This window comes from Hakea prostrata, unplaced genomic scaffold (genome assembly GCF_041222555.1).
Source record: "Hakea prostrata isolate BN-2017 unplaced genomic scaffold, UWA_Hpros_2 contig_8, whole genome shotgun sequence".
NCBI classification, from domain to species: Eukaryota; Viridiplantae; Streptophyta; class Magnoliopsida; order Proteales; family Proteaceae; genus Hakea; species Hakea prostrata.
Genome location: NW_028291127.1, coordinates 604,853 through 628,851, shown reverse-complemented (window position 1 = coordinate 628,851; position 23,999 = coordinate 604,853). Strand labels below are relative to the sequence as shown.

General features: G+C 39.2%; 1 protein-coding gene across 1 annotated transcript in view; it reads left to right on the top strand.

Moving 5' to 3' along the window:
* LOC148999428 (NAD(P)-binding Rossmann-fold superfamily protein) overlaps positions 1–23,999 on the top strand; it is a 69,259-nt gene that overhangs the window by 15,247 nt on the left and 30,013 nt on the right. Inside the window, exons 2-3 of the mRNA XM_089141157.1 lie at positions 3,339–3,441; positions 3,543–3,631. Coding sequence (XP_088997283.1) covers positions 3,339–3,441; positions 3,543–3,631 — 192 coding nt within the window. The remainder of the gene's footprint in view (positions 1–3,338; positions 3,442–3,542; positions 3,632–23,999) is intronic.

The window sequence follows — 23,999 nt, the reverse complement described above, 5'->3', positions numbered from 1 at the left end:
GTGGTGTTAGCTAGTGGTTGGATGTTACCATTAGTGTTTATGTCTCTTTAGAATGCTATATAAAGAGACATATGTAAGAGGTGAAAAGAACTTATGAATTGAAATCAAATTGCTTGCTAGCATCCCTCCTCTTGGAGAACCCTTGTGTTTGATCAAGGTAGATTGGTGTTCGATCCAATCGATCCACCTTGCTGTGAGAAGCCCGGGTGTTAAGACTCCTTGTGTTTGATCAAGGAAGGTTGGTGTTTGATCCAATCGATCCACCTTGCGGTGAGAAGCCCGGGTGTTACATGTTACTTTGTTGTCCTTATTGTTCTCTTAATTCTCTTATATTGTTCCATCCATTCTTCTTTATAGCATACTGCTGTTTTGAAGACCTAGTTAGTCCTTGTTCTTAAACCAATATCCTTGTTCTACCACTTCGGTTTTCAGCCCTCCATTATATCTGAATTTTATCTATCTTAAGTCTATCAAATCTGAAGTTGATTCCCTGTGAAAGGTCCTATTTGGCTACTATTTTGATCATTCAAATACAGTACTACATTACATGGTGTGAATGATGCATGCTACTTATAATGGTTATGTACATGCTACTTAATCATACAGGAATTATAATGCAATATCACAAGATTAAATATGTAATTGGATAAATGCATGAGAATAATATAATTAGAAATGTACATTTAATCATAATTTCTTATTATCTAGAACTTGGTTATTGTTAATGTAACCTAAAGGGGGCGGGGTGAATAGGTTATTACTAGTGGATTAGCCTAATTTTCTTAATTAATTATAAAAATTAAGTAGGCAAATTCAAATATAATGGACAAATTTGCAGATACAACAAACCACAATACAAGGATTTTATAGTGGTTCAACTTTATAGGTCTACGTCCACTCCTCTCTTGGCCTCAAGAGAGATTCTATTGGTGATTCTCTTTCAATATAGTGGTTAGAGAATCAAACCCTTACAATCTGTGTTCAACAGAGCAAAAGCACCCTCCACAACTCTTTGTTCACGGGCAAGAGCACCCTCTTACAAATCTTTGTTTACGGGCAAGAGCCCCTCAACGAATTCTAATCTACCTAGACTAGAATTGAAAACACCAAATTATAAGTAAAGTAAGATATTGCGTAACAAGGGGTGTGGCACTTTACCCCTTGTGTGTGAGTGATGCAATGAGAGTGAATGTCCAAGATTAAATGTATCCACCAATATTAATTTCTCCAAATGCCTTCAATCACCTCAAGGTTGGCTTTAATATGCTTGCTTTGACACCTTGGAATATCCTTCAAGGGTTGAGAGAGGGTGAGTGGCAAGAACACTATGAATACTATGAATTCAAGTGATTTGAAAGCTTAAGAGGTTATATGGTTAGAGTGTTTAATATGTAAGATAGAAGCTCCCAAATGGGGCGAGTTGGGTTTATATAAATGGCGTTCAAGTACCTTAGCCCAACCGCCAACGAATAAATTTAACAGTCATGTTCTGATTGTTTCAGACACTGCGCCGTCTGGGAATATAGCCATTGGAAAAATAGCCGTTGGACTTTAATTGCTCAGATGGATTACCATTGGGTCCAGACGGAGCACCGACTGTCCAAACGGATTGGTTTGTCTAAGCTACTATGATGCATCCCATTTCTCAGGGTGCTCAGTGTGAGTTCAGATTATGCTCCGTCTCCAGATGGTGCGCTTCCTCATTCAGGTGGTGCGCCTTCTGGAACAACATGCGGACTTCTCAAGGATTTTGGTTCTCCTAGCCAACCTAGTTCACACATAAACTCCCAACATGTCCTAGGTCATTCTAATCACATGATTCCATTATTTAGATGCAATTACAAGTATGAATGTGTATGTGTCTTAGGGCTTAAGTGTACTAAGTCTTCATCTTGAGCTTGATTTGATCTTTGTTCTTACTCTTGAGTTTTCTTGTACTCCATGCTCAGTTTGACTTAGTCTTCATGTCCATCTTGACTCCTTTCTTCACTTGGACTTGGACATATCCTTTTGAGTTGGGCTTGTGTCATTGCACTTTGGCTTGGTCGAAAGCATATACAACTCAAAGCTCACATTAGTCCCTTGTGTTTGTTTTCATCAAAACCAGTGGAGGTTGAGGTGGCAGTGATGTGGCTGCAGTTGTTTATGAGCATGCTATCAATATATGAATCTAGGGCCTGTTCATGCAAGTGATCCACTGACAGATTTTCTAGCACTCGAATTGACTAGTAATCTAGCAAGATATGAAAGCTTGGTTTATGTAGTTACTTTAGCAAGAAATGTTGTAGAACTCAGTTTTGCAAGCAATCTAGAGAGATATATTTCCAGAGCTTGTTCATATAAAGGATCTACTGAGATATGAATCTAGATCCTGTTCACACAAGTAATCTAGGGAGAAATGTTGGCTTGATCTCACAAGTAAACTGGTGAGAGTATTGTGAATATATAAGAATGGAGTAATAAATTGCAACAGCCCCTAGTAGGTCCAAAACACAATTGAGATTTGATTATTTCTATTTTGCTCTGCATTATCCATTCTATGGATGTTGGTCTATGGTATTTGTTGTTACCTTTTCTTCATAAGCACACCCTAGTTAAGTTCACTATTTTACAGATGATGATACCTACCTTTACGTTTGAGAACTACAAGGTTGGTGATCCTTGATGGTGACATACTTTTTCTTGTATTGAATGAATGAAATTGAGTTAATATGGATTTTTTTTATAAGGTTGTGATGTATGTAACAGATGTTTTCTATGAGTGGATTTGTAATAAGGATTTACATGTTTACTAGTTTAATTTCGAGATTAAGTAGATATATATATCTAATTCTGTTACATGCCGGTCCCAATCTTTATTCTAAATTTCTAATAGATGCTTATTCTAGTACTATGAAGTCGTTTCTGCAGCATATATTGTTAATGCTTCGACATGTTGGTTCGATGCTTGACTTGGGAGGATGTCTTCAATTTAGAAGTTCTAAATTTATTCGGGTATTTGTGACCCTCGGGCATTAAGTTGACGATGAATCTTGTCTTCCAAGAGATATGGATTTGGGATGCAACATGACCTTGTTTTTGTACCACCTTGACATTGATATCTGATTATTTTGAAGCAGATTATAATTGAAACATTCCTATTGTTACCTTGCGTTGGAATGGTTGATATTGATATGGCACTGCTTGGCTGCCCAGACTCTACTGAGATAACCTCAGTGTGTGGGATCTTAATAGCTTTTGTTGCTACTTGACTGCTATGTACCTGATATTGAAAAATTGCTGTTATTTATTATTGGATTAATGCTTTCTCGCTGACTATGTTTACGCCTTCATTTCAGTGGGTGTAGGTTTGGTGTTAGATGCAGTTATGCTGAAGCAAATGTGAAGGAGGACTTTCCATCAGCTCCAATAGATGTAACGGCTGAAGTGAAGACTGAACGGGTAATGAGCTTGCGAGCATTATCAGAAACACTACCAGTTTCCACCTGAAATCCATTAAACCTTTGTCATGTGACTCTAACTAAAGTTCTTTTCTATAGTAGGTTGTCATCTTGGGAGGCAGTGGTTTTGTTGGTTCTGCGATATGTAAGGCAGCAGTTTCTAAGGGCATAGAAGCTGTAAGTGTCAGTAGGTGAGTCCAGTGTTTCATTCAAATTGATACCATATTATCGGAGTTTTGTGCCCCTCAGGATGGTGTAGTTGTCATTAACCTGATAATTTATTACGGTTGTCAACTGAATGGGTTTGTTGGGATCTCTTTTCTACCTACATATGAATTCATTGGATCAGAAGACGCTGAACCTGTTTAGGGTTTTGCTTTTGTGCTCTTTCATTAAATATAGGTCAATTGAAATGCCATAGATAGGTTTTGGAGCTACTTCATTATCTTTACTGTTTATTCTATTTCCAAATTCCAACATAAACACGAAAAAATAATACCTTTAGCTGGAATTCTGTTTGTGAGATTTATTTGAATGAGGACAAGTGTTCCCTACATGATCCTCAAAGGAGCCTTTGCTTAGTAACCAAAATATCCGCCACATGGCATCACTGCCTAGTCCTGATTTTTCATGTGAAATATAAAGCCCTGAGATTTAGTTGAAAATTCAAAAGTGGAAGTCTTAATATGGAGTTTCACATTTGAATATTACACCTGAAACTAGTACATGTTGAGCAGGGCTTTGCGCCTGATTGTCCGTTTGGCTAGAGGTGCTATCTATGTGGCTCAAAAATCCAGACCATCAAGGAGCAGACTCCATGGCGGGTTGTTAAATACAAGAACGACAATAACAACAAGCCTTGTGCCAACTAAATGGGTTTGGCTACATAGATTTTTGCCTTCCAAATTCCAATCAGCTCTATTTGAGGTCATACTAAATACAAGGACTAAGCTATGCATATCTTTTCTTGCCACTTATCTGAAAGTTATCTTAGGTTTGCCCCTATTTCTTCTTATTCCTGAATTAAATTTCTTCTCCACACAGGGACATTTAAGGGCCTCCATTGAACGTGCTTGTGCCATTTCAATCAACTTTCTCGTAGCTTATCAATGATTGAAGCTACACCTAGGCCAGCTTTAATAGGATAATCTTATTTTGTCCTTCTAGTTTTGCTACTCATCTATTTTAGCATATTCACTTGTGCTACACTGAGTTTATAATTTATATATATAGCGCTTCTTAACAGCCCAACATCCTACATAATACAATATAGCTGGTCATATGAGGTCCTATAGAATTTTCCTTTGATCTTTAAAGGAATTTAAAGGAATACATCGATCACACAAACCCTAAATGCATCTTTCCTCTCCCCCCACTCCATTTTAATTCTTTGGGAAACATTATTATCTTTATCACCTTTTTTTTTTAATTTATGATTTAACCAAGTTACCTAAAATAATCACTTCGTAGAATTTTCTTCTTATCGAGTTCCACCACCCCATCATCCATCCAATCATAACCGAAGTTACACACTAGACATTCCGTCTTCGTTCTACTTAGTTTTAAAGCCTTTTTGTGTGAAAATTGCTCTCCATGATTCTAACTAGACTAGGTATTGATTCCTTGATATAGGGGGAGCCCTATAAACTACGGGATTTACAAGGCTGGTTGCTAGACTTTTAGGGTAGACAACTATTCATGGTAGGTAACTAAAAAAAGAAAAGAAATAACAGCAGCCCTAATCTAATTCAACATGCAAATAAAAACAATTAAAGCAAAGGGAGAACAATTTCAGTCCTAACTAATGAACATAACTAAACAAGAATCAAATAGGGAAACATGGGGATAGGGATTATGGCATTGTATCCCTAATTTGACTATTCAAGTTCGAGGTTATCAAGAACCCTAAAAAGAACAGTTGCTGTCCTAGTCAGGTTCAGAATTCTACAAAGAATTTTAGCAAATAACAATGCAAAGAGACCTTAGAAATTTATTTTAATGAATCTATTGCAAAAAAGGGAAAGGAATATAGGGATAAGAAAATTAATGAAAGGCTCAAGGAAATAAGTGTACCTGCTAGCTCTGATGGGGGCTGCAAAACACTGGTTAGAAAAAGACAAAAGAAACACAGAAAAATATTTATGGGTAACAAGGAAAACAGAGGAACTAAAAAATGGAAAAAGGGGGGGGGGGAAGAAAAAGAAGAAAAACCTACGGGTGACAGGGGAAAAAAAGAACTGGTACACAGAAAACAATTATAGATAACTAAGGAACAAAAGAAAAGGGAAGATAGAAAGGAGCTTGGGTTAGGAACTAGGAACAACCAACACAAAAAAAGGAGAGAAAAATTACAGCAAAACTGCCCACAGGAAAGATAGAAGAAGAAGAAGAGAAAAGAAAGAAAGCAGCAGTAGAGGACAACAGGACAAAATAGAAAAAAGGAATAGAATAAAAAATGAAAGAAGTTAAAAGAAAGAAGAAAGAAAGTAGTAAAAGATTGTTGGATAGAAGAAGGGAAACGAGTTACTTGTTCATGTAAAACGAGTTACTTGTTCACGCAAGTAGTCTTTATTTTTTTTTTCCTTTCATTCATCATTAATCAATTTAACAATACGAGGCTTGAAATAAAAAAATTTAATCCCTCCCAACTCTACAACTGAATTTCCATGAAAAAACCCTAAATAATTCTCTACCTAGATCTAGAATTTACTATTTAGGGGCAAAATTGGGTTAAATTAATCCATAGGCTATATACACCCATGGATCAACCCAAACCCAAAATAATCCAAAATTAAACCAACTATAATCCATGCTCAACCCACAAGGACTCAAACATATCAAATTAGATTAAAATCAATAGCAAACCATACCCAACCCTACTAGGACCAAAGAAAAAGAAAAATATCAAACTTCCGATAGGCAATCCTCATTGAACAATAGGACTCTGGAAATCCGATAGCGTCTGAACTCGTTGTCCATCCATATAGATGTTGTCGTGGGATGATCTCTATGCCAACATTGCTAGTAGACTTGAAATTATTGATTGATGTCCTCATCAACTCACCCCAACTTTGAAACATTCACCTTTAGTGAATAAAGGCTCTGGTAGTACTTAAGCATGTTTGGGTTAAGTTGCTATGGCTCCTCTATGGTGATCCAAGTGTTGTGATCTCAGGACCTCCATGCCATAAGAACTCTCTGTAACCTCCCTCTCGTGTAGCTGTAACTCTCTCATCAAAGATCCCCTCAATTGCTTCAGCTCCATCATGAAACTTAGGCAGACGTTTTATTGAGGTGGTAGGGAGTTAAGGGGTCTTATTAGTAGGGTCATCAAGGATGTAGGGAAGGGTGTGAAGGTCATCTTGATAGAAAGATGCAGTAATAGGAGTGAAGGATATTAAGGTCGTCTAGATAGAAAGATGCAGTAGTAGGAGTGCCATGTTAGGGGACAAGGTCTTCCACATTGAGAGTATTGTTGATCCTTATATTAGCTGGCACATCAAGGACATGGGCATTAGCTCCTATTCTTTTCAGAACCTTGAATGGGCTTGCATTATGAGCATGTAGGTTGCTCGCTTTCCCTTTAGTGAAATGCTTGGTTTGATCTTGATCATCACCATATCTCCTCCTTGAAACTCTTGCAATTGTTGATTCACATCAGCTTTGGACTTATATTGATCATTGCTTAGTACTATCTGTTGTCTTATACTTGCATGTAAATTAGGTATGTCCTGTGCAAAAGACTTGGCTGATGGGAAGTCTTAGAGCTGAACACAGCTGGAGTAAGGTCTATAGGGGCCCTAGGCTGGTATCCTAAACAAACCTTAAAAAGTGATGACCAATGGTTCGGTTTTTGGAGCTGTTATAGGCAAACTCGGCTAGGGTAAAGACACGATCTCAACTGGTAAGGCACTCTCCTATAAGGCAACACAACAAATTCCTTAAGACTCCTATTAACAACTTCAGTCTGACCATGGGTCTGGGGGTGAAATGGAGTTTGGTTCACATCATCTTCCATAGAGACTGCTAAAAGTGACTTGTGAACTTAACATCCCTATTGGACACTATAATATTAGGCAACCCATGGTACTTGACAACCTCAAGGAAGAAGAGTTTGGCAACAACTGACGCATCGTAGGTTAGAATAGGGAATGAAATGGGCCATCTTCGAGAAGCAGTCTACTACCACAAATACAAAATCATGTTCTTGAAGTCCTAGGAATGTCAAAACAAAGTCCATACTAAGGTTTTGCCACAGAGCATGTAATGTAGTACTGTATTTGAATGATCAAAACAGTAGCCAAATAGGACCTTTCACAGGGAATCAACTTCAGATTTGATAGACTTAAGATAGATAAAATTCAAATATAATGGAAGGCTGAAAACCGAAGTGGTAGAACAAGGACTAACTAGGTCTTCAAAACAGCAGTATGCTATAAAGAAGAATGGATGGAACAATATAAGAGAATTAAAAGAACAATAAGGACAACAAAGTAACATGTAACACCCGGGCTTCTCACCGCAAGGTGGATCGATTGGATCAAACACCAACCTTCTTTGATCAAACACAAGGAGTCTTAACACCCGGGGTTCTCACTGCAAGGTGGATTGATTGGATCGAACACCAATCTACCTTGATCAAACACAAGGGTTCTCCAAGAGGAGGAATGCTAGCAAGCAATTTGATTTCATTTCACAAGTTGTTTTTTCACCATTTACATAAGTCTCTTTATATAGCATTCTAAAGAGACAAAACATTAATGGTAACATCCAACCACTAGCTAACACAACCTACTACAAACATTAATGGAAACATCCAACTACTACCCAACACCACTAGTCAAAACAACATTAGAAACATCCAACTACTACCCAACACCACTAGTCAAAACAATAATGGAAATATCCACCAACTATACCCCACCACTAACCAACACCACCTACTAGCTCCTTTTGTTGACTTTTCAAAGCTAGACTTGGGCTTAATTCAAAATAGTGGGCTGATATTCTTCTTCCACTAAAGTGATCCAAGCCCATGAAACCATGGGCTCATTTTAACCCACTCCAATAGTCCTAGCCCATGCAAGCCATGGGCTGTTTTGGGTCATGTCCTTAGGCTTTAATGGGCTTGAGCTTTGGGCTTTTCTCTCTTTTGTATCTGCTGCCAATTCTGCATCAGCATGTGGCATAGGCAAAGGAGTGTACAGCCCAGTGTTTTGTTTCTATTGCTTAGCTGTTTGAGATGTCTTACACTGACTAACTACCATAAAAACGTCTCTCTTAGGTCCTGGCCAGTAAAATCAGTCCTCTACTAGGCTACTAGTCTTGTCTCTACCAAAGTGACGAGCAACTTCCCCAGCGTGCAGTTCCCATGTTAGGAAATCTAAAAATGAGGTAGGAATGCAAAGTTTGGTTCCTTCTAAAAGGAAATTATAAGAACCTTTATCTCTATAACTCACCCTTTTGAGTCACAACTTACACAAACAGTACAAGAATGAATTGATAGCCGACCATGCATTTACTTCATTTAATACGCTAATGACTAGTTTCAGAACATGGGGAAAGAACATCAAACTAACAGAGTTGCTGAACTACTAACATTAACTCAAAACTTGACTACAATAGTAGTAATTGCAGTCACTAAAGCTCACTGAGAACTGAGTTCTCCCTAGCAAGACCTCCTTGCTTTACTACAGACTTCACGCATAATCCCCCCTTCTCCCTCTCCCTCCTTACATAATGAAAACCCCCCTAACTAACTGCTGTACCCTACCCAATACTTCCTTGCCTCCTGGACCACATTCTCTGTTCCCTGTCATAAGCTAAAGCTAAGGTTGCTGTCCAATCTTCTCTATGTCAATCTCTTGTTCAAGAACTAATGGACCCTTGTTAAAGTCAACAACTCCCCTTGTTTGAGTGCACTTATTGGTTTGTTCAAGGCTTATAATTCTGTTGTTCATCTTAGTGAGTTGTGTGAGGATCTGCTCTAGCTGTGACTTATTTCTGGCCCCCTCTGATGGTCAGTAATCTGGCTACTGTAGCTGAAGTGGTCATCCTTGTGTCTTGCTCTTCTGTACCAGTCCTCCTGATCTCTTCTATCAACTTTGGTGAGCCTCCTGGGGTAGGGACATGGTTGGTGTCGCCTAACTGAGTGTTCTTGTGGAAAGAATAATTGATTCAACATCTCTGACATCTCTGCCCAAGTGCTTGGTTTAGTTGTCTTCGCTGCATAGCTGCTCCATCTTATGACTCCATCGTTCGCAGGCATACCCCACCAAAAGTATCTCTGTGCAATCCTCATCTTATTATGCTCTGATATGATAGTACCTCTCAAAGTATTTGTCTAGATCATGCAGCCATTCACAGAACACCTGGAGGTCTTTGACACCATCATATGTCTCTAATTCATACATCTCTGGAGGCCTCTGTGGTTGTCGTATCCCTACAAGTTGCTGGAAACGATAGCTCTAATACCAATGATGTAACCCTGAAATTTAATGGTGAGATTTTTATGATCTTTTGAAGTAAGTCCAGCACTCAATTAGGGTTTCTAAGGGTAACTAGGGTTTCTTGAGGTTTCGGCTAGGATTTCAGAGGCCAATAAGCTGCTGGGATTGTGATTTTAGGTCTGAAATTTAATAAGAATTCAAACACAGATTTGGAAATTCCAGTCCTTGGCCAATTACGAGTTTGTTAGGGTTGGGGTTTTGGGAATGGGTTTCGGTTAGGGTCTAGGATGGACCTAGGATTGCTGTTCAAACCTGCTGTGATTGAATTTCAAATCTGAAACAAAGTGATGTTTGAGGTTTAGGTTTGAAATTGGAATCCTATGCAACTAGGATTGGGTTAGGGCGTCAGAAGTTTTGGCCAGTGGTCTTTTGGGCTCTGACTTTTCTGGTTTTATGTTTCAGATTGAGGACATGGTTTTGTAAAGGTTAATGGGGTTTGGAAGGTTTGGTTTAGGGTTTTATGAAGCTTTTAAAAATTCTGCAGAAGTTCAAGGTTGAAGAAGCCTTGCAGAAAAATTCAGATTAATGTAAAATTGGTTGGATAGGTTAATTTGCTTAGGAGTTATGTTCTAGTGTTGGTTGTGATTCTAGGAAAGGGAGAAAAGGGCTCAAGAGGGGCTGGGGTTGTAGGTTTAATTCATGGAGAAGTGCTGCTGCTTTCGCAGAAACAGGGATGGGCAGGAATGGCCTACGGTTGGAAGGGAAGGGTCTCTAGGTGTCAGGGAAGGGTTGGGGATGTTGAGGAGCGGGTTGGGGATGGTTCAAACTTACTTGTGAATGGATTCTTGGCTGGAATTGCAGGAGAATGCTTGAAGAAGATGCTGAAATGTCGGAATTTAAAAAAACGAGCTTCTAACCTAGCTGCAGGTCACCCTCCCAGGGATCCCATGACTATACCAGTATACCAGTCTATTCTCAAAACTCAATTCATTCAATCAATCAAATCTTCAAATTACAATGCAGAAAGGGGCTATTTATAGCCTAAAATTAATGATTGCAATTCAAATTGGGATCTCCTTACAGATGAGATCTAATTAAAACTCAAACTGGACTTTACACTTTAAAAAGGAATCAAGTTACTAAGAGATTTTAATCCTTAGATTGGAATCTCTTATAGAGACTTATTTTTTACTCAACAAACACTTAACTACAATAGAAACACTTTAAGATAAGGTTTCCTAAAATTAAGGAACCTTATCCTAACAAATCAATGCAAACTTTAGTCTACTATTCCTCTTAACTGACTCATTAGAAATAAAAATAAAATTGTATCCTTGAGCCTGGGGTCGTGGGGAGCAAAATAAGACCGATATTGGGCCTCAAAAGAGGGGCTTGGAAAATGACCAGAAAACCGCTAGGGTATTTGGCCAGGCTTAGGTGCACCTTTTGGGTTTGTTTTTGGCCATTTTTTTTAATTTTGGGGGGGGGGTGTTCAACGCAAGATACATCTACCCTTCGCCTTTTTAAACATTCATTACTTGATGAATGTGCTTGTCATGTTCTTTTGCGTCAGCTCTTTGAAGGACTTTTAAGTGGACTCGACCTCTAATCTTGCAGTGAGGAGGAAGTAGTAGTTGAAAGGCCACTAGTATTGCTTCTAGAAAGAACTTTGTTAGGATGATGACTTAGGTGATGTGGTCTTCAAGTCATGGAGTGTTTTTAATAGGCCCCTCATATCTCGTGTGTATCTCACAAGCACAAGAAGAAAGCTGGATTTGGCGAACAACAGCTAGGGAAGGCAATCAGATATGGTCCTGAGAAGGAGGTTCCTGAATAGAGAAAACAATCAGATATGGTCCTGAGAAGGAGGTTGTTGAATAGAAAATGATTTGCAGAATATTGCAGAATATTTACTACTGAATAAGAGGGATTTGGGGACAGGCAGAATATTGTGAATGATTCGCAGAATATTGCAGCATATTTACTACTGAATAAGAGAGATTTGGTGGCAGACAGAATATTGCAGAATATTTACTATTGAATGAGAGAGATTTGGGGAGATCAGGGTTGATTAGGGGTTATAAATAGGGGTAAGATGTGAGTAGTAGTTGAGGATTATTATGTGAATGTTTGGGCAGCCGTAGGCTGAGGGGCAGCAATGTACTGTGGGGGTGACTCGCACCATTGTAACCAGTTTATCATTGTTCATCGTTATTCTATCAATTAAATAATATTAGTTTTGCATTCAATTCGTGGGTTCTTATCAGTCTTCTTCAACGAACCGGGAGGACATGAGGAAGTGTTTGGTGAAGCTTTTGGAGTCCCTCTTTGTCAGTTCCTTTATTTTGACTGTCACTGTTGCCTTGAGAATGCTTACAACATCTTCACCAGGGAGTGGAAGGCTCAAAGGAGGTCCCATTCCACTTGGGGATGGGGCTGGTATGATCCTGTTGTCTGTTTCTTCTGGTGGAGTGGGGCCTCGATTTCTTCTTTGGTTAATGGGATCTTGGCATTATGGGCTAGGTCCTCCTCTATCTGGATTTTGTCTGTTTCAATAGAACTATTGGACCCTTGTTAAAGTCAACAACTCCCCTTCTCTGAGTGCACTTAGTGGTTTGTTTAAGGCTGGTAATTTTGTTGTTCATCTCGGTGAGTTGTGTGAGGATCTGCTCCAACTATTGACTTATTTTTGACCCCCACTGATGTTTAGTAATTTGGCTGTGTAGTTGTGGTGGTCATCCGTGTGTTTTGCTCTTCTGTACTAGTCTTCCTAATCTCTTCTATCAACTTTGGTGAGCCTCCTGGAGTAGGGGCATGGTTGGTGTCTTCTAATTGGGTGTTCTTGTGGGAAGAATAATTGACTCAACATCTCTGACATCTCTGCCCAAGCGCTTGGTTTGGTGTCTTTGTCCAACAGCTGCTTCATCTTGGGAGTCCATTGTTCACCGGCATATTCCACCAAGTATCTCTGTGCAATCCTCAGCTTATCATGCTATGAATGATACTACCTCTGAAAGTATTTGTCTGGATGATACAGCCATTCATAGAACACCTGATGTCTTTGACACCATCATATGTCTCTTATTCATACATCTCTGGGGGCCTCTGTGGTTGTCGTATCCCTCTGTAGATATGATGGTGATACTGGTAGTAGTTTCTATTTGGTTCTTCCATGCTACTGCTTCCTCGAAGTTGATTATATTTGCCTACAAGTTGCTGGAAACGATAGCTCTAATACCAATGTTGTAACCCCGAAATTTAGGGTTGGATTTTTAGGGTCTTCCGAAGTAGGTCCAGCACTCAAATAGGGTTTCTAAGGGTAAACTAGGGTTTGTTGAGGTTTCAGCTAGAATTTTAGAGGCCAATAAGCTGCTGGGATTGTGATTTTAGGTCTGAAATTTAATAGGAATTCAAACTCAGATTTGGAAATTCCAGTTCCTGGCCAACTGGTACTCAATTAGGGTTTAGGTTTTGGGAATAGGTTTTTGGATGGGCCTAGGGGCTGTTCAAACCTGCTGGTGATTGAGTTACAGATTTGAAACAAAGTGATGTTTGAGGTTTAGGTTCGAAATTGGAATCCTAATGTGTTGGATTCTATTAGGAGTCTAATAAGAGTTTGTATAGGAGTTAAATTAGAGTTTGCATTCATGTAAACTTCTATTCCTTGTAATAGTCTACTTTCCACTTAATTATAAATAGAGGGCTTGAGATCATGGATCAATAAGCCATTCTGCCAAACATTGTATTTCTACATGGCATCAGAGCCTAAATTCGATTAGGTTGTTCTTCTATTTTTTCTATTTTTTCAAACCCATTAACCCACAGCAGATTACCTTTTTTCTCCAAAACCCTTCGCAGTTTTTTCTTGTTCTTCTACAACCTAATTCTGCAACCATCGTTTGGCAGAATTTTTTTCCTTTTCAAACCCATCGCACCGCTGCACTGTTGTTTCAGTTCCACCTTGAAGATCAGAGAAAAAAAAAAGGGGAAAGAAGAAGAGAAGAAGAACCACAACCTGCTGCTGCTTCTTGCGATTAGAATCACAGAAAAAAAGGGAAAGAAGAAGAGAAGAATAACCACAACCTGCAGCTGCTTCTTGCGATTAGAATCACAGGTGGCTGAGCTGCTTTTTGCGATTAGAATCACAGGTGGCTGCTGCTGCTGCTTCAGCTAGAGTTTGCATCGATCGCAAACCCTCACAAATCCATCGCAACCAATTTCTTTCTCTGCACTACAGTGGGCTCGACCAAGAAGAAAAGGAAAGAAGAAGAGAAGAAAGAGAAGAAGAGAAGCCACCATCGCCTTCACCTTTGCTTCCGATTCTGATCACAGCCTCTACCATCGAACCAGGTAACCCTTTCTATATCCCGTCTCCCTTGATAAGCTGGCCCTTCAAAAAAACCCATTGAGCCATAATTTGTTCCCTAATTCTCTTTGGCCGAACCAGATTTGGTTTTTTTTCCAAATTCCCAAACCAAATTTAGATCATATTTTAAAACCAAATTTACCAAACCAAACCAAACCATTACATATTTGGCTGAACCATATTTTATTATTTTTTCAAACCATTAAAAAAAGAGAAAAAAGAAGAGGGAAAAAGGAGATTTGATCATATCATTGTTTGGCTATTGCATTTTCCACGTTTTTGTTTTTTTTCAAAAGGTGAAGACTGAAGAACTGCAGGCAATTTTTTCAACATGGCCACTATCGATGGTATTACTGCTCCCACTGGATCCGAATATTTTCCCACTCTTCATTCTCTTTCGGTAAGATTTGACGCCACAAATTACTTGATCTGGTCTCGATCTGCTTACCTGACTATTGCTGGAAGAGGACTAGTTGGATACATTACGGGCACCACTATCAAACCCACTACCGCAGGTGTTTTACAGGATAAATGGATATCAAATGACTCTCTTATTATGTCATTCCTTTTGAATTCCATGCATCCAAATATTGCCCGGGATTACCTATTACTTGATACTGCAGCCCAAATCTGGAAGGCTACTACTGAAACATATGGACAGTTGGGGAATGATGCACAGGTTTATGAGCTACGAAAGAAGCTTCATGAGACTACCCAAAAGGAACTAACTGTGGCCCACTATTATGCCGAGTTGCGATCTCTTTGGCAAGAGTTGGATCATTATGGGGATTATCACCCCACTAATCCAGATGATGTGGCGACATATAAGAAGTACATTGATAAGATTCGAGTATATGACTTCTTGGCAGGTTTGAATGTGGAGTATGATCAGATCAGAGTGCAAGTCTTAAGTCATTCTCCCTTTCCTACACTAGAACAATCTTATGCTCTTGTTCAATGTGAGGAAAGTCGTCGATTAGTCATGCTTCATACTCCTATTATGGAGAAATCAGCTTTACAGTCTGTTCGCACTAAATCTGATCCGGCTAAGGAGATTGTCAAGTGTGAGCACTGTCACAAACCATATCATACCAAGGAAAATTGTTGGAAACTGCATGGGAAGCCTGTTGATTTTGAGCAAAAACGAGCACAAAGACAGGGAAAACCAAAGGCTAATCTTTCTGAGACAGTTTCCACCACACCCTCTTCAGACGTTGGTTTTTCATAGGAGGAGTTCGCTACTCTGCGACGTATTTTGCAGTCTTCTACTACCGGTACAGCCTCGACCACTGCTTCCTCTACTACCCCTACCAACTCCTACCTTGCTACTTCCGGATCTAGTCACGGGGAAGGAGATTGGTCGTGGTAAATGGACTTTATTTGCTCGAGGCGATTGGAGGATCTACTTCTGCTTTGACTACATCTTCTAATCCGGTCCATTCGGTAATATCAAACCTTCATCAGTGGCACCGTAGGCTCGGTCATCCACCTTTCAAATTTTGTCATTTTCTCTAGATTTGTTTTTCATGATACTTTTATCTTACCATTACAATTTCTTCCTTTCCAAGTTTCCCCATTGGCTTGAATTTTGTCTTAAGCCATTATCTTACCTTGGTGGACCATGGACCATATCATTTAGGGATTTCCTTTATTCTTGTTTTCCCACGTGTAAAGCTACACATGAGGGGGAGATTGAATCTCTATTACAATTCAATGCCTTTCATGTAGACTTCCTTATGTAGAATTTGATCTTTGTTACCTTTGAAAGTTTGTCCCTTACCTTCGCAATCTTTTACTTTGGAGATCTAACATTGCTATAGAGCTATCTTTTTGACTGTGCAGAACTTGATCTCTTTTAACCCTGGAGATTTGCCCCTTAACTTGACATCTTCCCTTCAGAGATCTAACCTTGCAAAAGATTTGTCGTTTGACCTTTGCAGAACTTGATCTCTATTACCTTTGGAGATTGTCACTTATCTTGACAAATTTTCCCCTACCTTTGGAGATTGTCCCCTTGGCAAACTTTCCCTTTAAAGATCTAACATTGCTACAAATCAAAAGTTTCACTTTGGCTGTTTTACCCTAGCAATTGTTACCCCAAAAATATATTTTCCCTCAGATTTGCGCAGAAATTTAGTCTTCTCAACATTTGAAGATTCTACCTTTTTTCTTGGGCGTTCTTCCTTGGAGACATAAAGTTGCAGTAAAGATGAGGACAAAGCAAATGGAAGTCTATAAGGCAGACGTAATCTATAAGTTTGAAGATCAAATTGCAGATGTTTACCTGGATAGATGTTTTATACTTTTTTGGTCAAGTTGGCATGTGTGATAGCCATGCCTCAACTTGAGGGGGAGTGTTGGATTCTATTAGGAATCTAATAAGAGTTTGTATAGGAGTTAAATTAGAGTTTGCATTCATGTAAACTTCTATTCCTTGTAATAGTCTACTTTCCACTTAATTATAAATAGAGGGCTTGAGATCATGGATCAATAAGCCATTCTGCCAAACATTGTATTTCTACATAATGCAACTGGGATTGGGTTAGGGCTTTAGAAGTTTCGGCCAGTGGGCTTTTGGGCTCTGACATTGCTGGTTTTATGTTTCAGATTTAGGACTCAGGGTTTTTGAAAGATTAATGGGGTTTGGAAGGTCTTGTTTAGGGTTTTCTGAAATTCTAAGAAATCTGCAGAAGTCCAAGGTTGCAGAAAAATTTAGATTAGGGTAAAATTGGTTGGACAGGTTAATTTGCTTAGGGTTTATGTTCTATTGGATGCGATTCTAAGGAAAGGGGAAAAAGGGCTCAAGAGGGGCCTGAGGTGGTGGGTTTAATTCAAGGAGAGGTGCTACTGCTTGCGCAAAAACAGGGATGGGTAAGAATGGCCTATGGTTGCAAGGGAAGGGTCTCTAGGTGTAGGAAAATTGCTGGGGATGTTGGGGAAGGGGTTTGGGATGGTTCGAACTTACTTGTGAATGGAATGCTTGGCTGGAGTTGCAGGAGAATGCTTGACGAAGATGCTGAAATGTCAGAATTGAAGAAGGCAAGAGCTTCTAACCCAGCCGTAGGTCACCCTCCTAGGGATCCCACGACTATACTAGTCTATTCTCAAAAGTCAATTCATTCAATCAATCAAATCTTCAAAAGTCAATTCATTCAATCAATCAAATCTTCAAATTACAATGCAGAAAGAGGCTATTTATAGCCTGAAATTAAAGGGCTTGACTCAAACTGGATCTCCTTGAAGATGAGATCCAATTACAACTCAAGCTGGACTCTATCAACACTTTAATGTAATCAAATTGCTATGAGATTCCAACCTTGGATTGGAATCTCTTACGGACACTTATTTTTTGACTCAACAAACACTTAACTAAAATTGAACTACTTTAAAATAAGGTTTTTTAAAATTAAGGAACCCTATCCTAACTACTCAACACAAACTTTAATTGACTATAAGTCGTAATTGACTCATTAGAATTTAAATATAAAATTATTTCCGCGACCTTGGAATCGTGGCGAGTGAAATAAGACTCATATTGGCTCCAAAAGTCGGGCTTGGAAAATGATCTGAATACCCTTGGGGAATTCGGCCGGGCTTAGGTGCACCTTTTGGGTCTGATTTTCGGCCCAATTATTTTATTTTATTTTGGTTTGGTTGGGGATGGTGTCCAACCCATGATACATCATTAACACTTCTAGATTCCCTTGTGAAGAATAGGGAGAGTCCAGCAGTTGCATCTCCCAATCCTTGGTTAAGCAAGAGGCGAAGGGCTGGTTATTGATGTTGGTCCCCAGTACTTTCTTCAGCTGGGATACATGAAAACTGGGTGCACTTTCATGTTGGCTGGGAGGGCAAACTGGTAGGCCACAGGACCAATCTGAGCTGAAATTGGATAGGGTCCATAATAGCAATGACTGAGCTTCTCATTGGGGTGTTTCGCTATTTTTTTAAATAGGTATGGTTGAAGCCTGAGGAAAACTTCCTCCCCCACCTGATAATTGACCTCCCTCCAGTGCTGATTGGCTGAAGTACTCATTCGATCTTGAGTCACCCTCAAGTTTGATTTCAGCTCTTCCCAAAATGCAATCACATTTGTGCAAGTATCAACTTCATCTACCTTGAAATGGTCCCCCTCTCAATGGAGTAAAGCTGGTGGCTCTCTCCCATTTAAGACTTAAAATGGAGTTAATGTGGTGGCTGAATGATAGGTTGTGGTGTACCAATATTAAGCCAAGGGAGCCAAGAAGTCCAATATCGTGGCTGCCGAGCACGAAAACACCTGAGATAGATCTTCAATCCTCTGTTTACCTCTTCTGTCTGCCCATCTGTCTGAGGGTGATTGGTGCTGCTGAACCTTAGATTAGTGCTGGCAAGTTTAAAGAGTTCCCTCCAGAAGTAGTTGATAAAAACAAGGTCCCTATCAGACACAATCAACCTTGAGAAACCATGAAGGCAAACCACTTCTTTGCTGAAAACCAGACCTACCTCCTTTTCTGAATAGGGGTGAGTTAAGGGAATAAAATGTCCATACTTTGAGAGCCTATCGACTACCACCGACATGGTATCACCACCATGTGTTTTGGGCAAACTGCCCACAAAATCCATGCTTAATATCTTCACATATGTGATGCAGAATGGGTAAGGGGGGCAACAGACCAGCTGGTTTCATGGGATCATGTTTACTTTCTTGGCATGTGTCATACCCGGCTACAAACTCTTTAACAGCCTTCCTTATGCCTGCCCAATAGACCACACTCACGAGCCTCTTGTATGTGTATGAGGTGCCTGGAATGACCCCCAAACAGTGTAGAATGAAACTCAGCCAACAGCTTGGGAATCAACTGCGATCCAATGGGGATCACTAATCTACCTTTATAAAAGAGGGTGCCATTCTTTAATTTATCACTAGGAAATTCAGCAGAGCCACTAAGCAAAGCTTGGACCACAGCCTTGTAATGATTGGATGCTCAAATTTCATCATCCAAACCTTCATGTCCTTCTTGTTAGAATTTGAGCACCGCTAATCAGCTTGGGGACTGAAAAGAAAATCATAAAGAGGAAGAAGAATAGAAGAAGAATAGAAGAAGAATAGAAGAAGACTAAAGAAGAAGGAGAAGAAAAGTGGGAGAGAGCTTGTATGCTTATACTTTGGCTCTCCCCTACTACTTTATTCATGATGTAAAATTGAGTTACTACAAAAAGGAAAATTGCATATTGCATAGAATCTCCCAAATCTACTAAAAAGGACACTATCCTAGGGAGATTACTTGTTGGCCAAGCAATAAGAAAAATAGGAAAGTAACTAAAATAGAAACTTAAGCTAAATTAGAAAGTGATATTCTAACACTCCCCTCAAGCTGGAGTATACATATCAAAGGCTCCAACTTGGAATAACAAGAACATGTCAACGAACTTCATTACACTTGAGCGTATGTAACAATAATACGTTGAAAGACACCAAAAGAACTTCACCCAAGAGAGAATCAATGGCACCTTAAGTAAACAATCTTCATGTCCAACAAACCATCCAACAGCAAGAGTAATAGGCGGTGGTGAAGATGAACCATATCCATGAGTATAGTAGCAACAATTACATCTTTGGCTGTCCAAATAATACCAGCAGTAGGGAGGAATCTCCACCCTAGAAGATAAAGTGCAGCCGAAAGTCGCATATAAGCTCTTCGCAAAAAGGGCAAGTGTTAGGGAAGATATGGCTAGGTAAAAGACGAAATAGGTAGATAGGAGATAGTATAGCTTATTGCGGACCAAGTGGGTAAGTAGAAGGTATATAATACCATCTTAGGAGGATAAAAAAATATTCACAAATAATACTTTTTAACAAATCTTGAGTAGATGTACAATAAGTCTCCAATCTCCCCCTCACTTGTAGGACTACCTGTGTGCATTAGACAAAACAATTACAAAAAATAGCATTGTGACCAGATTCCATTAATTACTGATGCACCTTTCATGATAGGAATATTGATTGCACAAGTGCCGATCTTCAAAAGTTGGATTCACAAGCTAATGTAATAGGAGTCCACCAAATAAAATGCTTTGCATATAGCTAAATGGCAATTCTGTAGAAATCTGATGACAAAAAGGGTTCCACCTTGCAAAATACCCAATGGCAATTCTGTAAATTCTGACCACAAAGAGGGATCAACTTTGCAAAATAACCCAAATGGCAGTTCTTTTTTTTCTTTTTTTCTCCAAATAAAAAATAGCATAAAAGGAAGCTAAATAAAAAGAGGCAAGTAGCATGACTTATGAAGTGACCAAGTCATGAGAAATATACTAAATTAGGAAAGGAGAACTAATGCTGGAAAGAAAGGTAATAGGTGGAGCATTAATAATGGAAAGAGGGGCTATATGGAGGAGTAATAATGGGAAAACCGATTTGGAAGTAATTATAAACAAGGAAACCCAATAAGATAAAAGAGTATAGGACATGAGCGAATACGTAATAAAGGAAGAAAATTATGGTAATTGAGTGAAAAGGAAACTATTGCCCAAAAAAAGAGAAGTGAAGGAAACTGAACTCAAATAAAGGAAGTAACTAATTGTCGTTTCAATCAGGAAAGCAAGCAAACCACAAAAGGAATATTAAAGTAGAAAATTATGGAGGAGAATATCACGGCTAGGATTCCTTAGGGTCAGCCATGACCCATGATAGCAGTAATAAACAGATGTGCTGAGATAGATGAGTAAACCAAACAAGGACCTTGAATAGCCAAGTAGTTAGGTGAACAGAAGCAGCAATAGTAGAGGAATAAGCTTTAAATAACTAAAGTAGATTGAGTCAGAATAATAGCACCTGAGGAGCAAAATTCAGAGTGAAATAGGAACATCAGCAGTGGAGGTCGTGATCCATAGAAAAACATACTTGTTGATAGAACAGAGTGTGCTTCAAAGTCTTGCATCAAGTAGTAGATCTCAATGCAGGTATAAGTCTTGAAGCAGCAGTAAATTTCAGAGTTCCAGTGTCGCAGGCATAATACATATCCAGACCTTGAAGCCATTAATAGGGTAGGGATTTGAGCCTTCTTGAGGAAACACTTCTTCATATCATCATGTGGCTGATTCAGAGTTAAGTACAACAAAGACTGCAGTAGGCAAGAGAAGGTACTCAAAAGATTCTCAAAACTTAGACTGCAATTTAAACAGAAGATCAGACTTTCACCACAAACAGGAAATTCTTTGAAATGACTCTCTAACCAGCAGGTGAAAAGGAGCATCCCAGGAATCAGATTAAGGCTCTGATACCATGCTAGAATTTCAGCATTTGTAATCAGCCTAGGGACTGAAAAGAAATTCAGAAAGAGGAAGAAGAAGACTGAAGAAGAAGAATGAGAAGAAGAGAAGAGGGAGAGAGCTTGTATGTGTATACTTTGGCTCTCCCCTGGTATTTTGTTTCTAATGTAAAATCAAGTCTTAGTTTAGGAAAGTTTCCTAAACTGAGTTATGGCCAAAAGGAAAATAGAGAGTAACCAAAATAGTAACTAAATAGAAACCTAAGCTAAAATAGAACGTGATATTCCAAGACGCTATTTATAGAAAAGCAAGCTGATTCTCCCCTTTTATCCTTCTAGAGAGTGCATCTGCAGCTTTGTTCTCGCTGCCAGTCTATGAGTGATCTCAAAATTAAATGCTGTCAATATCATCATCCACTTCTGCTGATCATACACTACAGTTTTCTGATCCAATAGATATTTTAAACTCCATTGGTCTGTCCGCATTTTAAAATGTCTCCCAATAAGATAGTGGTGCCATTTTTGGATTGCCAACACATTTGCCATCAACTCTTTTTCATATACCGATTTAGTATGGGCACGAGGAGAGAGTGCTTGACTCCAATAAGCAATGGGATGACCATCTTGCATAAGGACAACACCTAGGCCCAACCTTGATGCATTGGTTTCCACTATGAATTCCTTGGAGAAATTTGGCATGGCTAACACTGGTACTGATGTTATGGTGCCTTTCAAGGTCTCAAAAGCTTTAGTAGCTGCTTCATCCTAATGAAATGCATCTTTTTTCAATAAATTGTGAGGGGAGCTGCGATCTACCCATAATCATGCACAGACCTCTGGGAATACCCAATGAGGCTAGAAATCCTCTCAGCGCTTGTATATTCTTTTCATGTGGCCACCCAACCATGAAACTAATTTTCTTCAGATTTACTACCACCCCCTCTCTAGATATGTTGTGCCTAAAAAATTCCAACTAAGTCACCACAGATAGGCATTTCTTTTGGTTCACCACTAAGTGATGTTGTGCCAGCAAAGTAAGAACAGCTCGTAGATGCTCGAAATGGTTCTCCATGGTCCTGCTAAACACCTGTTCACAAACACAAGCACAAATTTCCTTTGGTGTTCCTGAAATATCTCATTCATCATAGCTTGAAATTTTGCTGGTGCATTAGAGTTCCCAAACAACATGACGAGGAACTTATAGTGTCCATCGTGAGTGCAGATTCCCCTTATCTCCTTCAGCTATCTGAATCTGGTGATAGCTCGATTTGAGATACAACTTGCTAAACACCTTTGCTATGGCGGGTCTAGGGAACTTGTCAAGCATTGTGAATTTGTTTAGAGGTTGATAATCTTTACTGCCAACCACTATCCTTCTTTCACACCAGCAACATCGCACTTGAGTAGGGGTCCTAGGGGCTCACACTAGGTCAGATCTGCCCTACTGCCAACATCTCACCAGCCTGACGCTCTACCTCGTTTTTTTTGTGAATTGGGGTAACACTAGGGGTGTGTGTTCGTTGGGTTGCTGCCCTCCATCAAACGCATGGAATGGTCACGCGTTCATCAAGGTAGGAGACCTGCTGGATCTGCTAGTTTGTGATGAGGACATTAAGAAGAGATGGGAAATTTATTTCTTTAGTCTACTAAATGAACACACTTCAAGTATCTGTGAGTTGAGCGATTACATGCTAAGGCACCAATTTTCGAACATATATACGGAGAATTTCGATGTCTAAAATAAAAAAAGCACTAAGGAGGATGGAACTAGTCAAACATAAGGCCTTGATGAAATCCCAATAGAAGTATGGAAGAGTTTAAGAACCTATGGGCTAGCTTGGTTGAGTAGTTTATTTAATAAGATTATGAGCACAAGAAAAATGCCAAATGAATGGAAGAGAAGCATTGTGGTTTTAATTTACAAAAATAAAGGAGTTATTCAAAGCTGCAATAACTATAGAAGCATTAAATTGATGAGCCATACTATGAAATTGTGGAAGAGAGTAATTGAAAACCTTTTGAGACACTTAACCTCTATTATGGAGAACCAGTTTGGGTTTATACGGGGAAGATCTACGACAGAGGCTATTTACCTAATTAGGAAACTTATGGAAAGGTATAGAAAGTGTAGGAAAGACCTTCATATGGTATTTATTGACCTAGAAAAAACTTATGATAGAGTTCCTAGAACGTTAATTTGGCAAGTACTAGAGAAAAAAGGGTCGCAAGTAAATACGTGGACATAGTTAAGGATACGTATGGTGGTTCAGTGACAAGTGTAAGAGCAGTGGGGGGGGGACAAAGTAATGAATACTCAATTACAGTAACAACAACAAGGATCAGCTTTAAGCCCATATCTATAGCAACATTCAAGACGAGGTTCCTTGGTGTAGGATTTTTGTTGATGATATTGTGTTGATAGATGAGACTTAAGAAGGGATTAGTACCATGTTAGAATCATGGAGACTAGCTTTGGAATCGAGAGGCTTTA